The sequence below is a fragment of the Ambystoma mexicanum genome, chromosome 1p, assembly GCF_040938575.1.
Source record: "Ambystoma mexicanum isolate Mex_15411 chromosome 1p, UKY_AmexF1_1, whole genome shotgun sequence".
In the NCBI taxonomy this organism is placed as follows: domain Eukaryota; kingdom Metazoa; phylum Chordata; class Amphibia; order Caudata; family Ambystomatidae; genus Ambystoma; species Ambystoma mexicanum.
In genome coordinates this window covers 1,049,770,324-1,049,788,034 of record NC_090921.1, presented here as the reverse complement: position 1 = coordinate 1,049,788,034, position 17,711 = coordinate 1,049,770,324, and the positions used below count along the sequence as shown (strand labels likewise).

The window sequence follows — 17,711 nt, the reverse complement described above, 5'->3', positions numbered from 1 at the left end:
CCTCTTTTTCAAAGTCTGGATTGCTGATGACCTTCGAGATGGCTGTGCATAAAGAGAGAGGGGGAATAACAGAACTGAGGCCACCGGGGCTGCACATGCTACCTATACCAGTGTTGACAGCATAGTCAAGAGCGGATGGAAGCCACTGTGGGACATCGAGTCGACGACGCACTGCTCCCTCTGCTGCAAAACATTCTCGAAGCTGTGAGCAGGATATCGGAGATTATCAAAGATGAGGAATACGTGTTAGGAACATCCATCAGAAAGAACATTACCAGGGGTGATTAATTTGTTCATACCAGTGATTGGCAAAGGTCTAAGAAGAGTGAAGATCCCTCAGGGACTCTTCATACTCATCCCAATGATTGGCAAAATTATAAAAAGAGTGAAGATCACTTGGGGACCCCTCATTGTCAGAAATGAGAGACGGACACAAGGTTGTTGTATTCTCAAGTGTAGACATTTTTATTAAATAAAAAGGGGTTGAAAAAATGCTTCTCTTACCCTATTCTCAAGAGGAAATGAAGAAAATGTCCTTGTGTCCGAAACAACCTATCCTGACCCTCACACTTATAAAAAAAAAAAAAAGGTGCAAGGAAATGTCTTTAACTCTATGTTAGAAAAAGTGTTCCAACCAAAAGTGTAATTATGTCTCCAATAAAAATGTTCCCAAAGGTAAAGACCCTTGGATCCAGAGGATGGTCCCCTTCCCCTGGATTCTTAAACAGGATGGCAAAATGTCTCTTTAGCTAACAGTTCCTTGGTGTCTTCACGGGACTTGCTAAGTTTTTGTTTAACCAAAAGGTTCTGTTTAAAAAGGTTCTGCAACAGTCTTTACGTAAATGTTTTTTTTATTTTATTTTTTTATTTGTGTGTGTCCCAAGGGGACTTTACAATAAGAAAAGTCTGTTTGCGTTTCGAATGTCTTAGCAGGGCGGTATCCTAGTTATTTTAGCAAATGCATTGTGTGCTCCAAAATTTTTACTGTTGCTAGTAACCAGGTTGTTCGGTCTCCTCCAATTAATCTACACCACCATTTTTCTTTGTCCCATCCGCGTTCTTCCGCTAGTAGGTGGTTTAGGTACTTGTGTCTGAGTTGATGATTTTTGGGGCACGACGTGAGAAGGTGGCGGATTGACTCAATGTGGTTGTCACACAAGCGGCATTTGTTTGTTTTTGAAAGCCCTCTAATGGCGCGGATTTCATTTGTGTCCAGAAGATTGAGCCTTATTCTCAGTAGAGAGTTTCGAGCCGCCCTGCTTGGTATTTTTTTTAAGTAACTCATTGGATCATTTACGTTACTAAACGGTTGAGGAAGTTGCTGAACAATTTGTTTTTTTGTAGCTGTCTCTTGTGTTTCGATCCAGTCGGAGTTTTTCAATTTTTTGGTTACTCTTGATGGGTTTGTGATGAGGTCGTCTTCGGAGCAGGCAACTGACTCCAGTAAGACCTGGTTGGCCATTTTCCAGTCAGATAACATTTTCACTCTGTCTGCTTGTAATTCTTTGTTTAGCAGACCATAGAGTTCTTTTCCTTCCTCTGTGATGCATTTTCGGTATAAACGCAAGCCATTTATGTTTACTTTTACTGAGAGTGATAGGAGGCTGAGTTTCCGCCGTATGGCTGCCATTGAGGTGGATTGTGGGAGGGACAAGACCGCTTTCCAGAACTGCCCTTCTAGTTTTGGCCAGAGTTTCTTTGGTAATAGGGGCATAGCCTCTGCTCCGTAGGTGGTTGACGGGATGACTTTTTTCTTATAAAATTCGATAACAGGGATGTTTGAAAATTTCCCAAATTTCCTGTCAATCACCTTGCCCTGTGCTGTCAGCTTTTTTATTTTGTTTTCGAGGTTTTGTTGCATCAAAGCTTCCTTATTCGTGCTGTCCATTATATAAATGTTTTGTATCTCTGCAGATTACCTGGTATACTCCCCTGCCAGGAATCTTAATACAACTTTCAACTGCATGGTGTACTCGCCTGCCGGGGCTTCTTTTTAAATGTTCTTGTATCTCTGCAGATTACCTGGTATAGTCCCTGCTTGGAATCTTACTACAAAGTTCAACTGCCTAGTTATTATTACTGGATTTGCTTGATCGTCTGGGTGTCTGTTATACCAACTACGCTGAGGACAGCCAGGTGGTCTTTAAAATTTCTGGAGACTGCAAATTGGCCTCTGAGACACTTAATGAAGTCTACTTGTCAATTCAGTCCTGGATGATTACAAATTCACTTACTCTTAACAATAGCAAGCCTGAACTTCTTATTGTAGCAACCAGTCACAGGTTAAACAAACTTGAAGCCTCGTACAACAATTCTACCATTGCTAATAGCCAGATTCCTGTATCCACCCGTGGTAAAACACTCGGTGTCCACGTTGATGCAGAGCTTAATATGAAAGATCATGTATCCCATATTAGGACCTCCTGTGGTTATGTGATCAAACTCCTTAACCAAATCATGCCCTATATATCTATTGAGAACAGATCTACTTTGGCATCGGCCCTTGTCAATTCGAGACTTGATTACTGCAATGGTCTCTTGGCAGGGAATGCAAAGTCAAATATCCAGTCAGTTGGTTCAGAACAGTGCAGTCTTCGGTCTGCGAAACCATGATCATGTCTCTGAGGCCAGGAAAAAGCTACACTGGTTGCCTGTGATGTGCAAGATCTCTCATACAATTCTCACACTGGCTCACAAATGTTGGTCACCCACTTCCCCTCTCTTTTTAACGAAACAATTGACACCTGATAATCCTGCTTGTGCCTTACAATCAGAGGACTTGCATAAAATCAAACAGTCACGTTTCAAACTGTCCAAATTTGGTGGATGCAGTTCTCAGTGCAGGCATCCATGGAATGGATTGTTCCTCCAATCAAAATACGATCCATTACCTCCTTGCCCTGCTTTAAGAAAGCAGTCAAAATACACGTTTTTGGCTAGATCTATCGGCTGTGCTTCCTTTCATTAGGCCCTGTGTATGTCCTTTTATGTCTTTCGTCTTTTGTGTGCGCCTTGAGGCCTATGGGTGTTTGGCGCTTTGGAAGAAATTAATAAATAAATAAAATTGTGTAATTGCCTGCCCAGGGCTTCTCTTTATGATTCTCATATCTCCTGGGAAGGAGTCTTTGCACAATTTCAATGGCCTGGTATTTTCTCCTGACAGGTCTTCTTATGTACAACTTCAACTGCCTGGTATACTCGCTTGCCAGAACTTTTTATGTATTTCACAGTTCTTAAATTCAACGTCATCTGCCTGGAGTGCTCACCTGCCAGATCTCTTATGCATTTCACAGTTCTTAAGGGTGCCACAATAGCAAATACCATGTGATGCTTCGTATACCTATCTGTGGTAATATTCTGCTCAAATGTACTTGCTCAAACTTCTCCCCCACATTGGCATCTCAAACTTCTCTATTTGATTGGGGTTTGCCTTTATACTAGTCTTTTCTGCCTACAAACGTTCTTCTTATGGCACCTTGCCTTGGTTCTTTGCCTTGGTTGCATTTAAACAAAATTTGCCTTTGTATATTTTCTACATAACCAATCTAGTAGCATTCAATCTCTTGCTGGTGCGGTTTTCGGAATGCCCCGGGGTCCCCAGCTGCTTTGGGCGGACTTGCCACTCTTCTCTAGCGTTTGCAATGTTGCTTGTGCCCCTTCGGTATGGCTCCTTCCTCTGCCTTCCAAGTTGGAGTGTGCGGACACTTCCCCAGCAACTCAGTCACATGCCAGCCCTCCTTCTCTGCCCACAATGAAGTATGCTGCCTCGCTGAGCGTGCAAATCCTGCTCCTGGCGTCTCCACTGTGATTCCTGCTCACATGCAGCCATCCTTTTCCTTTCCCAAAGGCCCCCTATGCTTTGCCGACTTTGTCGGTGTGCTTCGTGTTCACGATTCCCAGCATGAATGGAAACTCCTGATTCTGCACCTCCCGTTGCATTTCTATTCTCCACAGTGCAGTGGCCATTTTTAAATGTCCCGCTCATTGCAGGTTTGGAACAATAACTAGTCTGCATGTTGCACTTTGAGCTCCTGTCACGCTGCACAAACTCCCTTGTCCTCTTCCTCGTCTCAGTACCTAAGTGGTTATGGGAGTTGAAGTCATAACTTCTTTTGGGCTTTTAACTCCTGCATGTTTTTTCCATGGCTTTCACAAAAGGGCACATAAAGATTAGAGCTCATGGTTACCTTTTGGATTCTTAACTCTTAAATTGTTCTTCTCCTGGACCTTACATGAAGGCATATCAAGTACAAAAGGTATTATGTGTGAGTTATGGGTCTTTGGAAGAAAGGTGTGGGTCTGACTAGAGTGATGTAGAGAAAGGGCTTCTTGACTTTCTCTACAGGGGGGGAATCGTTATTTGACAATAGGCCATTAAGGACTTGTGGTTCAGGGGCTCTTTCTCATGGGAAAGGGGGGAACACTATGACTCATCCAATGAAGTCATAACATCTCCCCGGTAGTTGTCTCCTCCCATGATATCCTCCCTCATGAAACCGCCCCCAGGGTTAGGATCAGGTAGCGGCTTCCGTCCCCTCGCCACATGGATGAGGTTTCCGCCAGGGAATCTGCTATAAATCCATTGGATTCATCACATCATACTCATCCCAGTGAATGGCAAAAGTATAAGGAGAGTGGGAATCATTCAGAAACTCATCATAAGAAGAATTGTCAAATATGGACTCCACCTGCTAGTTTCAGTGAGAAGCTAAATTACCAAAGGAAAGAGAGTTGTTGTGACCATATACCTGTTAATCCTAAAACAGAGATTAGGGTTGTAAGGCATAACCCATATTCAGAGACTCGGTCAAGAATCAAAGATAACCCAGAGAGGAATTTGAAGAGTGAAGGGAACAATATAAAAGGCCCTGGAAAAGCCCTTGAAGAACTGGCAGACTTATTACGAGAGATAGCAAAAGACTATCCGTAGATGCCATATTGCAGAGAACTTTGCTGAAAAGCAATTCTACTGATCATTTTTTAGTATTAATAGTGTTAGGGTCAGCCATTTTTTGGATAGAGGACAGACTTTTGATTGTGGACTTCACCATTGAGGACGAGCATGCAAGTTTAGTTGTGTTGTGTTAGGTATGGAAACCCGAAAATGGCACCTATTAGTTTGTCTTCTCCTTCTGAAATACTGCATATATCATGAATAAGGTTCTAATGACCCCCTGTTTTTTTCTCAATACAAATCCCGCTTATGGGCACTACACTAAATAGTGAAATTACAATTCCTTTAAACAGCCCAGAGATTTTTTTGTGTAATAATGTTCAGAAGTATAAATCTATAAAACTATTCAATTCAAACCCCCAACTACCACTCCCCACCCGGGCTTGTAACTCACTTAAAGTCACTTATGGAGATGGTCCAAGAACATGTAGGGATGAACATCATATCCAAATACCCAGTGTAAAACAATCAAAGATATAAGCATTAAGTCAAGCCAAATTGCTGAATCTGTTACTGAGAAATAGAAACTGCCTGGAATTACGATTGTGATCTCTCCATACATCCACCAATCAAAAGGATTCCAGAGCACTTGTCATTGCCTCTGCATTAGTGGAAAACATCTTCACAAGCTGTCTGGTCTATATAGCCTGATCTATAGACGTCATCACCCCATATACTGTGAGTATCTGAAAATGGTAGGTGCTCACCTGCAATTATATTGTAAAAAGGTGAGTCCTACATTGACAGCTGTCAAACTGTGTGAAGACAGTGTGTCCAAAACAATCAAGGCTTCCTGCCTCATCGTTGATAACATTTTGCCATTTAAAATAAAGGAATTTTTAAATGAATGTGACTAACCCCCAGCCCCTGGCATGTGATGAAAATGTTAAGTATCTGCGACATCCCCACCCCCGGCTCTCACTCAGGGATCACTGCATGATGTATGTAGATGAGTTTCCACTGCATCATTATTGAAATCTTGCGTATATCCAAAAATGCCAGCAAGCAGCAGTCTTCTTTTGATGGTTAGCCGATGCCCCTCACTTTCAATATAGAACAGGCTTGTCCAACCTTTTTGAATGTGGGGCCAAAGCTTTAACTTTTTGTCACCCCGGGGACCGGCGAGCCAACATTCAATGATCTCACCGAAAGCAGTATCACATTAGGAAGCGATATTGTGTGACCTTTGACACAGTATAATAGCACAGGCAGTGATGTGCCATTCAGTCCCAAAGATAGCTTTTGGTGTCAGGGGCAGTGAGTATCTAAGTGGGTGTGATTTCTTTCAGTGTGTAGGTGTTAATATTCTCCTGAAATAGTGGAAGCAACCAGGCGTAGCGAGGGAGCTATAAGGATATAGGGATGGTTTGGGGTCATTCCCCCCCCAAGACATTTTCTCAAATATGGGGTTGAAATGGTGCATTTTACAGCAGAAAAACGGACCAAAATGCACATTCATTACTAAGAATGGATTGTATCCTCCCACGTATTCCTCATCTTTGATGATATCTCTCCAGCTTTGATGGGTCAGATTTTTTTTTTCAACAGAGGCCGCTGTATGCAGTGTCGTCGAGTCGATGTCCCTCAAGAGCCTCTGCCGACAGTTGACGTCATCATCAGCATAAATAGTGCATGCAGCACCCGTTGGCTCCAGTTCCGTTTTTCCGAGCAAACGCTTTGAGTGAAGTACGGTGCGCTTCAGTCAGATTTTCGTGAGAAAAAGTCTTCTTCTTCAACTCCATCGACGCCCAAGTCAGTTTTAAAAAAATGCCAGGACCGAAAATGTCGATTACTGATCCTCACTGCGTCTGCCTCTGGTGTCTGGGCAACGTGCACTGTACTGCCGACTATGGGACCTGTCAGGCCATGACTGAGAAAGCTCTCAGGGAGCGTAGAGGTAAACTGGCAGTGGGGAGGTTAGCTTCGAAGTCACCTTCGAAGAGGGAGAAAAAGACTGGTGAGTCCAGAGACTCTTCCTGGCGCAAAAAGTCATAAAGGTCCCGATCGAGGAGTCTATTGTGGCACTCTTCGTCTTCTTCCTCTAAGAAGGCAAAGAAAAGACACCATAACTTGAGTGATTCCTCCACAGAGGTAATCAGGTGCCCTACGAAATCCGATTCCCCTGCAAAGTGGGACGCATTTCGTAGTGAGATGTTGCGTATTTTCAAGAATGCAGCCTCGACCTCCTCGAAAGAAAAGCAAAATAGTCATGCCCGGTTGCTCCGAGCAAGGATGACAAAGGGAAGTCGAAGGCTAAAGCTGAGCTCAAAGCCGGCGTCACATCGAGAAAGTTCTCGATCCGACGAGAAGTCGCTGAGAGTGCCGTCGAGTCGAGAACCGAGTCTAACTACGGTTCCGGCAAAAAAGCACAAAGCGTTGGAGGTTTCAACATCTTTGACAACTCCGTCGGAGTCGGAGCTGTCAACACCGAAGTCGAAGCCGATTAAACCGGTGCAAATGGCAGTACAAGATAAGTTTTATAAGCCTTTACCTAAAAAAGACTTTTTTAAGTCTGTGTCTGCAATATATGAGGAAGAGCATCCCTCTGATGAGGGTTCAACACCTTTTGGACTACAGTTTGGCACCCCCAATGTGCCAGAAGACTTGATTTGTGACAAATCCAGACAGAGATTTGTGTGACAATTTCCAGTCACCTAGTGGACTGGATACTTTGCCAGAATTAGAGTTTGGCAGGCCCGACCCCTACAGACCCCTACAGACCCCTACAGAAAACTGGTGGGAAAGGTCATTGAGTTTATGGGATGGAGTAGGCCTACTCCATCATTCGAACAAGATGATATGACTGACATCTTGGACTAGGGCCCTCAGAAAGACCCGATTTTACCATTCCATATGGCTCTACAGAAAAAAGTCTCTGCAAATTAGGAGACCCCAGAAACTGCTGCTGCTGTTAATAAAAACTTTGCAAGGAAGTACAGACCTTCCAACAGTGACCCGGAATATCTTACCAAGCATCCCACTCCTGAAAGCTTGGTATTTCAGGCGGCTACGTCAACCGGATAGTCAGCTTATCCTTCCATCCCCCCTGACAGGGATGACAAGAGGGTAGATGCATGGGCACCTAAAGTTTTCACTGCAGGCAGTATGGCTTTGAAATCCACTAATGTGACTTGCACATTTTCTAGATTTGCATTTACCCTGTGGGACTGTGTTGCTATGGCGGCTGAATACATCCCGCAAGGCGAAGAAAGAGACAGCTTCCTGGCGATCATTAAGGATGGTAAGGAGGCAATGAATAAATGCCTCCAGTCAGGGTTGGATGCTGCAAACAGCATCAGCAGATCCATGGCTGCTAGCACGGTACTACACAGATGTGCGTGGTTGAGGAAGTCGGCGTTTGCACCAGATGTGCAGACACGACTAATCTTCAAAGGTCGGGTGCACAACACGCAATTCCTTACTGAGTCAGACTGGAGTCTGGTGGTCCACACACACTTCAACGAAGATGAGAAAGGCAAAGGCCACACCACACACGCACGTAGTGGCTGGCTGTTCCTTGGCTCAGGCAGCTAGGCCTAGGCCAGGCCAACCGCACCCTGGATCTCCCACAGCAGCCTGAGCCACCCAGCAACAAGCTGGAACTGATCAGTAATGAGGTGGGGCGTGTGCGCCCATCACCCTACCCACACACTTAGCACGATTTCCATTGGCTGAGAATGTTATGTCCGGCCGGGACTTGCCCCGTCGTGTAGCCGAAGAGGTCTTCCCTGCAATGTACCCCTCTAACCTGAATAAGCAAATAGACAAGCTGAGGGATCCATTCCATGAAAGACAGGATGCAAGACGAGACACAGGAGGCGCAGGCCTGGAACACGGGATTCTGCGGTTCCGCTGTTACAAACAATGGTTAACAACAAACGGTTACCGTCACTAGACAACAAGACCGATTGGAAAACAAGCGTAACCATATAGTAATTAAAGTTACCACTGACCTGATGACCACAGGATATGGAAGCAACCAGGTAGGTTGATGTTTGTGCAATAGTTCCTGTCTGGGGGGTGTAGAAAAATCGATGTGCTGGGAGAAAGTTCAAATAATTCCAAAATGCTGAAAAACCCAACTGGCTATTCCCGACGGCACGAGGACTCCTCTAGACTTCAGGCACACCAAAGGAAGTCTCTAGTCCGTGTGCCGAAATCCAAAAGTCACTGATTGGTTTTGTGAGTCTTGACAGAAAGTTCGAAAGCAATCCGTATGAGTTCCGTAGTCGGGCAGCAGAGAAAGCAAGACGTGTCCAAATTCAGTCCGTTCGGAGTTCCGTAGTCGGCAGGAGGCGGGCAGCAGAGAAAGCAAGACGTGTCCAAATTAAGTCCGTTCGGAGTTCCGTAGTCGGCAGGAGGAAGGCAGTAGAGAAGGCAAAGCGTGTCCACGGACACTCCTGGGGAATTCGGATGAGAGGCAGGGAAGGAGGGAGGGCGGGTAGGAACAGGAGCAAGAACGGGAACAAAGAAGCAAGGAATTTACAAGGGACCAAGGAAGGATAGCGCTAACTGTTCGTAACGAAATTCAGAAGCACCGAAACAGCAGTGGGAGGTGCTTAAGTCACATGAACCGGCAACCACGCTCGAGTCGAACGTGTCACGTGACGGAAAACAGGCTTCCAGCGTTGCCATGCCAATTTCCAGGCGCCGGGGTGAGAACGTGGAACTCTTTGTTTAGTATACACATGGACACCTGGATTACGGTGTTTATAGGGTAAAGCCCGGGCTGCCATGAAGCGTGTGTGAAGCTTGACAGAGAAACAGCCAATGGAAATACTGTTAATAGGCTGCTACGAGAGAATTATTTATTTATTTCCACTATTATTTCCCTGAAACTAACATTGCAGGCATAATGCCATGTATAAATGAACAAAAACAAAACTATACCCATGCTTTCTCTGCGCTTTTAGGGGGCTACACAGGCCACAAAAAATGGCTTGGTGGGCCGCATTGTGGGCTGTATGTTGGACAAGCCTGATATAGAACATTCATCTTTAAGCAAACAAGCTGTACCCCACCATTCTAGAACACTCTAACATCAGGCTGAATAAACAGTTGTACCCTGAAGCAGCCTCCCCCCCAAACGCACCATGAATTTGTTAAGCAAGCACAAAATCCTTGAATAACCATAACTATTGTTCCACTCCAACCCACACTTAACTTACCTGCGACAGTGATTGATAAATCCCCCCTCATTAAACTAGCATGAGTGCCATAGAGCCAATAATGAGCTCAACTCACTTCCCCTACTACTACTCACCTGATATGAAACCTAACCTATAGCAATCTTCAGAAGGAGAATCTCTTCCAGATTCTTCATGAAATCATTCCATCCGATTCCTGTTATTTTAAGTTTGCAAAACCAAAGGTGGTCTCAGCAGCCATCCGGTGGAGGAATACCATCAAGTAAGTCCCTGGTGGCCTCCAATATGAGGGACCCTGGGTTCTACCCTCAACATCTCCCCTTACTTAGCATTGCTGGAAAATGCTTGAATTAGCTGATTTGCTGTCATTCTAAGTTTCGTTAAGCTGTGTGCATTATCTGCCCATGCCTGAATCAGTTCAGTGAAGTCCAAGTGTTTTCTCTGTCCCGGTACTTCAAGAGATGTGCATTGATTGAAGAGACCTAAGTGCACCCTCCACCACAAGGAGGAAACTGTGAGGCACGAATTGTGTTGTGCCCTGTATTTTGGCAAGGAATTCCTCTACAACCATCTTCATGTTTCACTGGGAAATTGACTGTGGCATCTCGAAGAGTCTTTTTTTGTTCTCTTTGAGAATATCCTTTGGTTTCCTCATTCTTAGCCAAAACTGATGTGATGCTAGTTTGAAGCTTTTGGACAATTACATACTGGAATTATTGTCTCCCAACTCTGAGATTCCATCTTTTGCTTTCTTCTGCTGCTTTCCATGTTGATCCAAATAGGCCCTGGCCTTGTGCTGTATGAGTATGGATTTTACATTAGTCGCTTGGCTGGCCTCTTGACTTCCAGCCACAGGAGTTTGAGCTGTACACTGCTAAAAATTAATTTTCTTCTAATATGTCAATTTCCTTAATTTTTACTTCAAATATGGGGTCAACTTGCACACAATTTAGGCAGTGCAGCACACAAAAATGAGATGACCCGGAAAATAGACTACACATAGGCTAAACGTTTGAAAGAGTTGATTATCAGTCAGTTGTCCACTTGTACAGCCTTCCAGAACACAATAGTGGTGATCTTTGTAATTACTATGCTTTCACTAGTTTCCATCACTACCCTTTAAAGTACTAGGCACCATCCCCATTGCACCACCACTTCTGGATCTTCAATATGACTGCTAGCATATACTTGTTCCTACCAAACTCACCAATTTTCACTAGGCGGAGCATCCTGCAGCTAGAGGATCATTGTGGGACAACCTCCCGGCCTCTCCTCTTGTGGACTGCCTCCATACACCCACCACAAGTTACTGGTACTGCTTTCTTCTGTGGTACACACAATTAGTAGATTCCACCAGAACATGATAACATGCTTGCACTTGAAAGAGGATGGCAGCCTTTAGATTCCTGCACCATTGAGGAGTTGTATGTTAACAAACTGAGTTGTCTGTAGCTCATCAGGTGCCACAAGTCTTGGCATGGCACCCTTCCCTCACAAACTCTCCACTAATCCCGGTCACAGGCAGGCCTTTGCAGGACATAGGGCTGAGAGTCTGGTGCCGGCAAGATGAGAAGCAACTCAGAGAATAGATCTGTTGATAGCCTGTGAGGCTGCTGTGAGCCTTCCTCAAACCACTCCACTGCTTTTCCCTGGTAGGTGCACATGGTGGCCAGCTTGCCTTCTCGGCTCTCTGGCACCCTCTTCCATTTCTTTCTTATATTTGGTTTGGTATATTACTGTAGTTTGGCTATAGTGGCTTAACTTAGATCCACAGATGACCATGTTTGTTAAACATGTTTCATAGATTTGTAGTTATAAATTAGACACATGAACATTTTGTCCTACAGATATATTGCCACTTGATGAGTTTCATGTTGTGTCATGTTTAGAAAAGTATAACAATGTGTCTTCTATATTTTAGTACAAGGCATGTTATAGCCGGCATTTCATTTCTCAAGATGAGCAAGACCGGCAGGATAAGGAAGTTTTCCAACAAAATATGAAGCGACGCCTGGAATCCTTTAAATCCACAAAGCATAATATTTGTTCTTCAAAGTCTAAGTCAAGACTCAAGCAGGATGGCAAGAAAAAGGCAAGTTTTGTGCAGTTATATAGTAAGTTATGGTTTCACCTTTTATTTATTTATTTCACTTTATTGTGCATTTGGTTGTACAGACAAACCTTAAGCACTTTTGTTACATCTTCATTTCATCCATGTTAAATACATACATAATTGAAAAGACTAATTCATACATGTTAAAAACTATTAAGAAGATAAAACCAAAAAACAAGAGTCTACATCATTCTACATCAAGGTCTGCTAATCTGCTTAAAGAGAAACCTTGCTTGTCATTAGGGCACTGTTGTTCTCTATACTAGTGTCTATGACCGTTCATATCATGTATCCTCAATTTCAGTGCTTCCCTCCATACATGGTAGCAGCAGCAGTTATCACCAGTGATTCCGCGCCAATTAAGGTGCTCCAGAATTGTGCCAGTTCGATGTGATTGCAGCAGCTTACAAATGCTTTATAGCTCTTCCGGTATTGTGTCTTTAGTGCCGGACAGGGCAGTTAGTAAATGGCGGCTGATCTCGAGACTTTTGAGGCACAACCGACATGTACGCTCCTCGAGTGGTATTCTGGTCCAGGCCCCAACATACTCCCTTGTGGGCAAGATATTCAGCCGCAGACATAAGGAAAAGTGTTTTAAATCCGTCGGGCAGAGTTTGTTCAAGTATGTGCTAGGGGTATCAGGGTTGAAGGCTTGATAGGAGTAGTTTTTATATCTCCTTTTTAGACAAGGTTGCTCTATATTTTTCTTTTTTTTCACCATTTACTGGCATGAGCATGTTTTAAGCCCAAAAGCGACATTTTCAAAAATATATATTATTTATGTATTCAAACAGGTGAATTGTTTTACATTTTAAGCCATCACACTTTTCTCTGCTTATGTACGTGTATCTTTTGTTTTTTAATTCTACATGTTTCAAAGAGTTCTTTAATCTTTTGCCTTTTTTGTAACCTTATGTAAAGGAGTGCCACACGATGATGGACACATGTTGGCAGTTATGTTTTTCCACCAACTGTAGTTCAGATATGTAGGGTATTGATGTTCTGAAGACACATTAGAACCCCTTTGTCTGCTGATGCTGGGTGCAAGACGCAGCCCTTCAGAGGAGATCCCTAATATTTTTAACATGATATTATTCATTTGGTGTATTTAACTTCAAACGGTTGCTGTTTTCCATTAAAAGTAGTTCTAGGTCTTTGAAGCTGATATGAAGCATGACCTCCTCAAATGCTGAGCTGCTCACTGCATCAAATAAATGAATATAATTCATATATGGCATATAAATCTTGTAATCTGACGTCTTGCTCTCTCACACTTACAACTGTTTGGGAATTCTATATAGCAAAGGGAGATCCAGAAAATGATCACAAACTATTGGTGTCTTTTTAAGACTTTTAATTATGCCCATCCCTGCAGTGTTGGCTACTAAAAAGTGGTGTAGAGTACATACTTTGCCCTATTTGCCAAGTCAGCGGGAGTGCAGCAAGCATGTGTGGTTTTGGTGCTGAAAGTGGGCTTATCCAAAATTATTTTTAAAATGGTTAAAAATGGTGTTTACTAGCTTAATCGTGGGAGAAAATGCAAAAAGGCTATTCAATTTGCAGGCAGTTCTGTGGGGTAACCTGTTAAATATTCCCTTAGTTTATGTACAAGGTGACCAACAGCAAAAAAGAAAATATTTACTCAGCAAATCATGTAGTGGAAGAAAGTTGGGTGCACTAGGATCCTGCAGGGATGCATTTTGGGGGCGACCCCCAAGGTTTCCCTTGCCGCGCCTGTGGTCTCCCTTGCTACCCCCTTTCTTTTCTTAAATGGAAGCTCCTTGACTGTGGCCAGCGCCATGTGGCTCTTTGTTTCTGGACTGGCTGGCTTTCTTGTTCAGGCCTCTTAAAAAAAACATGGATGTCCTCAAGTGTAACACTTTGAGCAGTGACCCTAAATAAGAAAGAATACGAATAACACATAATTTGTCTTTCTGTAATGCTATACAATAATAAGCATCCATTTCGGACTATGAATTTTTCTTTTCGCAAGTTGCAGTTATAGCATATTTTTTTATGCTGTTGTCTCTGTTACGATCATCACAAGACATTCCATCTCCGTGTCCTCGATCACTTAACAAAATCCTTGTGCCTAAAAGCTTGTGTGCAATGTAGAAATGTTTAACCATAGCACATAGTGTCCCTTCATTTCATTGTGCCGCAATTAATGCTTTGTTGAATTCTGTCTATCTTTCCTATCTCCATGGCATGCTGTTCATGATGTTTGTTTGCATGTATGAGGTAACGTGTGCTCAGAGTATGGGGTGCTGTTTTAGTGTGCTGCTTTCCCTGGCCTACTCTAAATTCTTTAATACACAGTTATGAACCGTCCCAATGGTATGTATTTTGCCACCCTCTGAGGCCTGAAAAGTAGATCCACACAGGCTTGACATGTGGCCAACTTTGCACCATACCTGCAGATGAACTGGCCTGCTGTTAAATCTCAGTTACGAGTTTAATGTTATCCACTAGAGAGTGTAATTTTCTTTATGACTTTGAGTTGATATGATATGGCATTTATAACGCCCCTGTACACAAGTGTTTCTAGGCGCGACAAGACAAGGAGAGGGAAACAAAGGGAGGACAAGACAACTATCCTACTAGGCCCTGTGTCATTCAGATCACGCAAGTGCAGGGAAGTGGAAAGGGAGATGTGCCGAGGAGGATGGGAGTTGGAGGGAGAAGTGCAGGTAACTCAAAAGTGCATCCAGCGTGTGGTTTCAGTGCAGGTAGCACGAAAAATGCAGCCAACAGGTGGCACATAACTGCAGAGAGAAGGGACTGTAGGGTTGCAGATACAGACAATAAGTGCTAGGGGAGCCGGGAGGCAGCGCAAGTGCAGCCGGTCATGCAGGAGCCTGGGCCCATGTTCATAGGGTAGCCGGGTGACCAGTGTGTGGAGCAGTCGGGACATCAGGAGGGGAGAGGAAGAGAAAAAGCGGAAGCAAAGAAGAAGGTCTTGAGTTGCTTCCGGAACCAGAGGTGGTTCTGCTCAAGTTTGAGAGGCAGGGAGGCTGTTCCAGAGGGAGGCCCCAGCCGAACATAGAGATCTGCCCCAACCCTCTGCTTGGAAAAGCGACTGACCCTCAGAGAGTTAGAGGTGGATGAGCGGAGAGCATGAGAGGGGAGATGTTTAAGAAGAGAGAGTTGGAGGTAGAGCGCTCCTAGGCCCCAGAAAGCCCTGTGGATGATGAAGAGGGTCTTGAACTTGATCCTTGCTGCCACTGGGAGCCAATGTAGAGATTTCAGAGCTGGAGAGATGTGATCCCTGGGCTTGAGGCCAAGGACAAGTCTTGCAGTCCTGTTCTGCTGAAGAGGTCGGTGAGTAGAGGCAGGAAGATTTAGAAAGAGGCTGTAGCAGTAGTCGAGCCTAGAGATGACCAGAGCGCTGGAGACAGTGATCTTCTAAGGAAAGTGATGAAAGGAAGAATACCTCTGAGGAGGTGCAGCTGATAGTTTGACTTTTTAGAGACGTCAGAGATGTGAGGTGAGAAGGAGAGGGTGGAGTCGAAGATGGCCCCAAGGTGCTTAGCCTCACAGGTAGGAGAAGGAAGAGGGCCCAAAGTGGGCGGCCAGAGAGAGAAAGGAAATGAGGGAGCTTGTGTTACGATGAGGAGCATCTCAGACTTACTGGCATTAAGGCTGAGATCATTGGTGGCACACCATTCCTGGATTGCGGTCAGACATAACACTGAAAGTTGGAGCCTAAGGAAGCAATGCATTGGGCAAGAGGTACCTGAGGTGCAAGAGGTATTGGTTGAAAAGCCAGGGAGAGAGGTTAGACCCCTGGGGAACACCACAAGTGGAGAGAGAGATAGAAGAGAGGGAAGACCTGAGTTGGCCCTAGCAGGGTTGGTCAGTGAGGAAGGAGGTCAGCAGGCCAGGGCCGGATCCGTGATACCCAAGTTATCAGGGAGGTGATTGAACATGATACCATGGTTGACCGTATCAAAGGCAGAAGAAAGATCGAGGAGAATGAGGACAGAAGGAAGGTTAGAATGAAGGTTAGAGCGCAGATCTTCATGAGTGTTCGGGAGAGCAGTTTTCGTGCTTCTGGCAGCTCTGAAGCCAGACTGTTGGTCGGGGAGACAACCAACAGATTCAGTGTGCAGATTAAGCTGGGAGATGGCCAGCCGTTCCAGGTGTTTGGCCAAGAAAGAGGTGATGTAGATTTGGGTGATAGTTAGCCGGAGAAGAGGGATCGGTAGAGGGCTTCTTTAGCAGGGGGTGCACAAGGGAGTGCTTAAGGGGGGGAAGGGAAGGTTCCAGTGGCAAAGGAGGTATTGCAGAAATCAGCCAAGGCAGGAGTAACGGTGTCAATGTGGTCCTTGATGGTTCTGGATTGTCAGGGTAGAACCTGTTTTGACGAGACTTTCATAGATCGGACCTTTCCAGAAACATTGTCTGGGGTGAATAAAGGAAAGGAAGAGAAGGGAGGAGGAGAGATGGCCACAAGTGGATCAGGACTAGAGGAGGAAGAGGAAGAGAGGGTGAACAGGATATCCTTTGTTTTAGTGATGAAGTGAGAAGCCAAGGCCGTACAGAGGTCCTTAAGGGAACAGGAGAAGTAGAGACTGCAGCATGATTGGCTAGCTCTTTGCAGATTATGAAGAGTTCAGCCGAGTTGTTAGATGCTGCAGAGACAGGGACGCAGACTTTGAGAACATTCAGACATGTTATTACTTATTTTACTATAGCGGGAAGATAGCTATAGCCGGTAAGATAGCTCATTTGGTTGAGCGCTCGCTGCTGCAATGTGTGTGTGACCTGCAGTTTCGAATCCCGGCAAGGCCAACTCAGCCTTTCATCCTTCTGAGGTTGATAAATGAGTACCAACACAGGTTGGGTGATATTGTATGTGTATTTGTTGTATATAAGGGCCATAGCCCTTAAATGCGGCGGTAAGGCTATTGCTGCTGCATTTATTGGTTGGCCCAATCATGAGTTGAGCGGTAAGTGGGAGTTTTACCTCCAACTTTTTTCTGGGGGTAAAAAGGTCCCCTTACCATCCATTTTTGGTGCTATTACCGCCGGCGCAGTTACCGCTGGCAGTAATAGCACCCCCAACCATATTGGGTCTGGACTCAATGGGGAATGGCAACTTAGCACTGTACCACTACTCGTGATCGGGCACTAATAGCACTGGACCGAGTAACAGTAAAGGTATTTGCGCTGCCAGTATCTCGGCGGTATTACATTGGGCGTCTGCTTGCATTCACAGTCATTTGGTAATATGGGCCTATACACACTCATATTAATGATACATATGGTGATCCATTCTTGTATGAAATTTATATCTCATTACAGTGATATCATAACAATATTTTTCATAGTGTTCTTAGGAACAATGCTATGTGATGCCACTTCCTGTTTTGTCAAGGGGTGAAATGTTGTGTTCCTTCATTTCCTGTGATGTCACTTCGGGGTGGGGTCAAATGACATCATGTCCTGTGATGTCATCAGAGGTTAAGCGCTGTGTGATGTCACTTCCACTACC

General features: G+C 44.5%; 1 protein-coding gene across 1 annotated transcript in view; it reads left to right on the top strand.

Moving 5' to 3' along the window:
- The window catches only part of SLC9A5 (solute carrier family 9 member A5), a 1,894,848-nt gene that overhangs the window by 1,519,270 nt on the left and 357,867 nt on the right, over positions 1–17,711 (top strand). Inside the window, exon 13 of the mRNA XM_069604452.1 lies at positions 12,023–12,193. Coding sequence (XP_069460553.1) covers positions 12,023–12,193 — 171 coding nt within the window. The remainder of the gene's footprint in view (positions 1–12,022; positions 12,194–17,711) is intronic.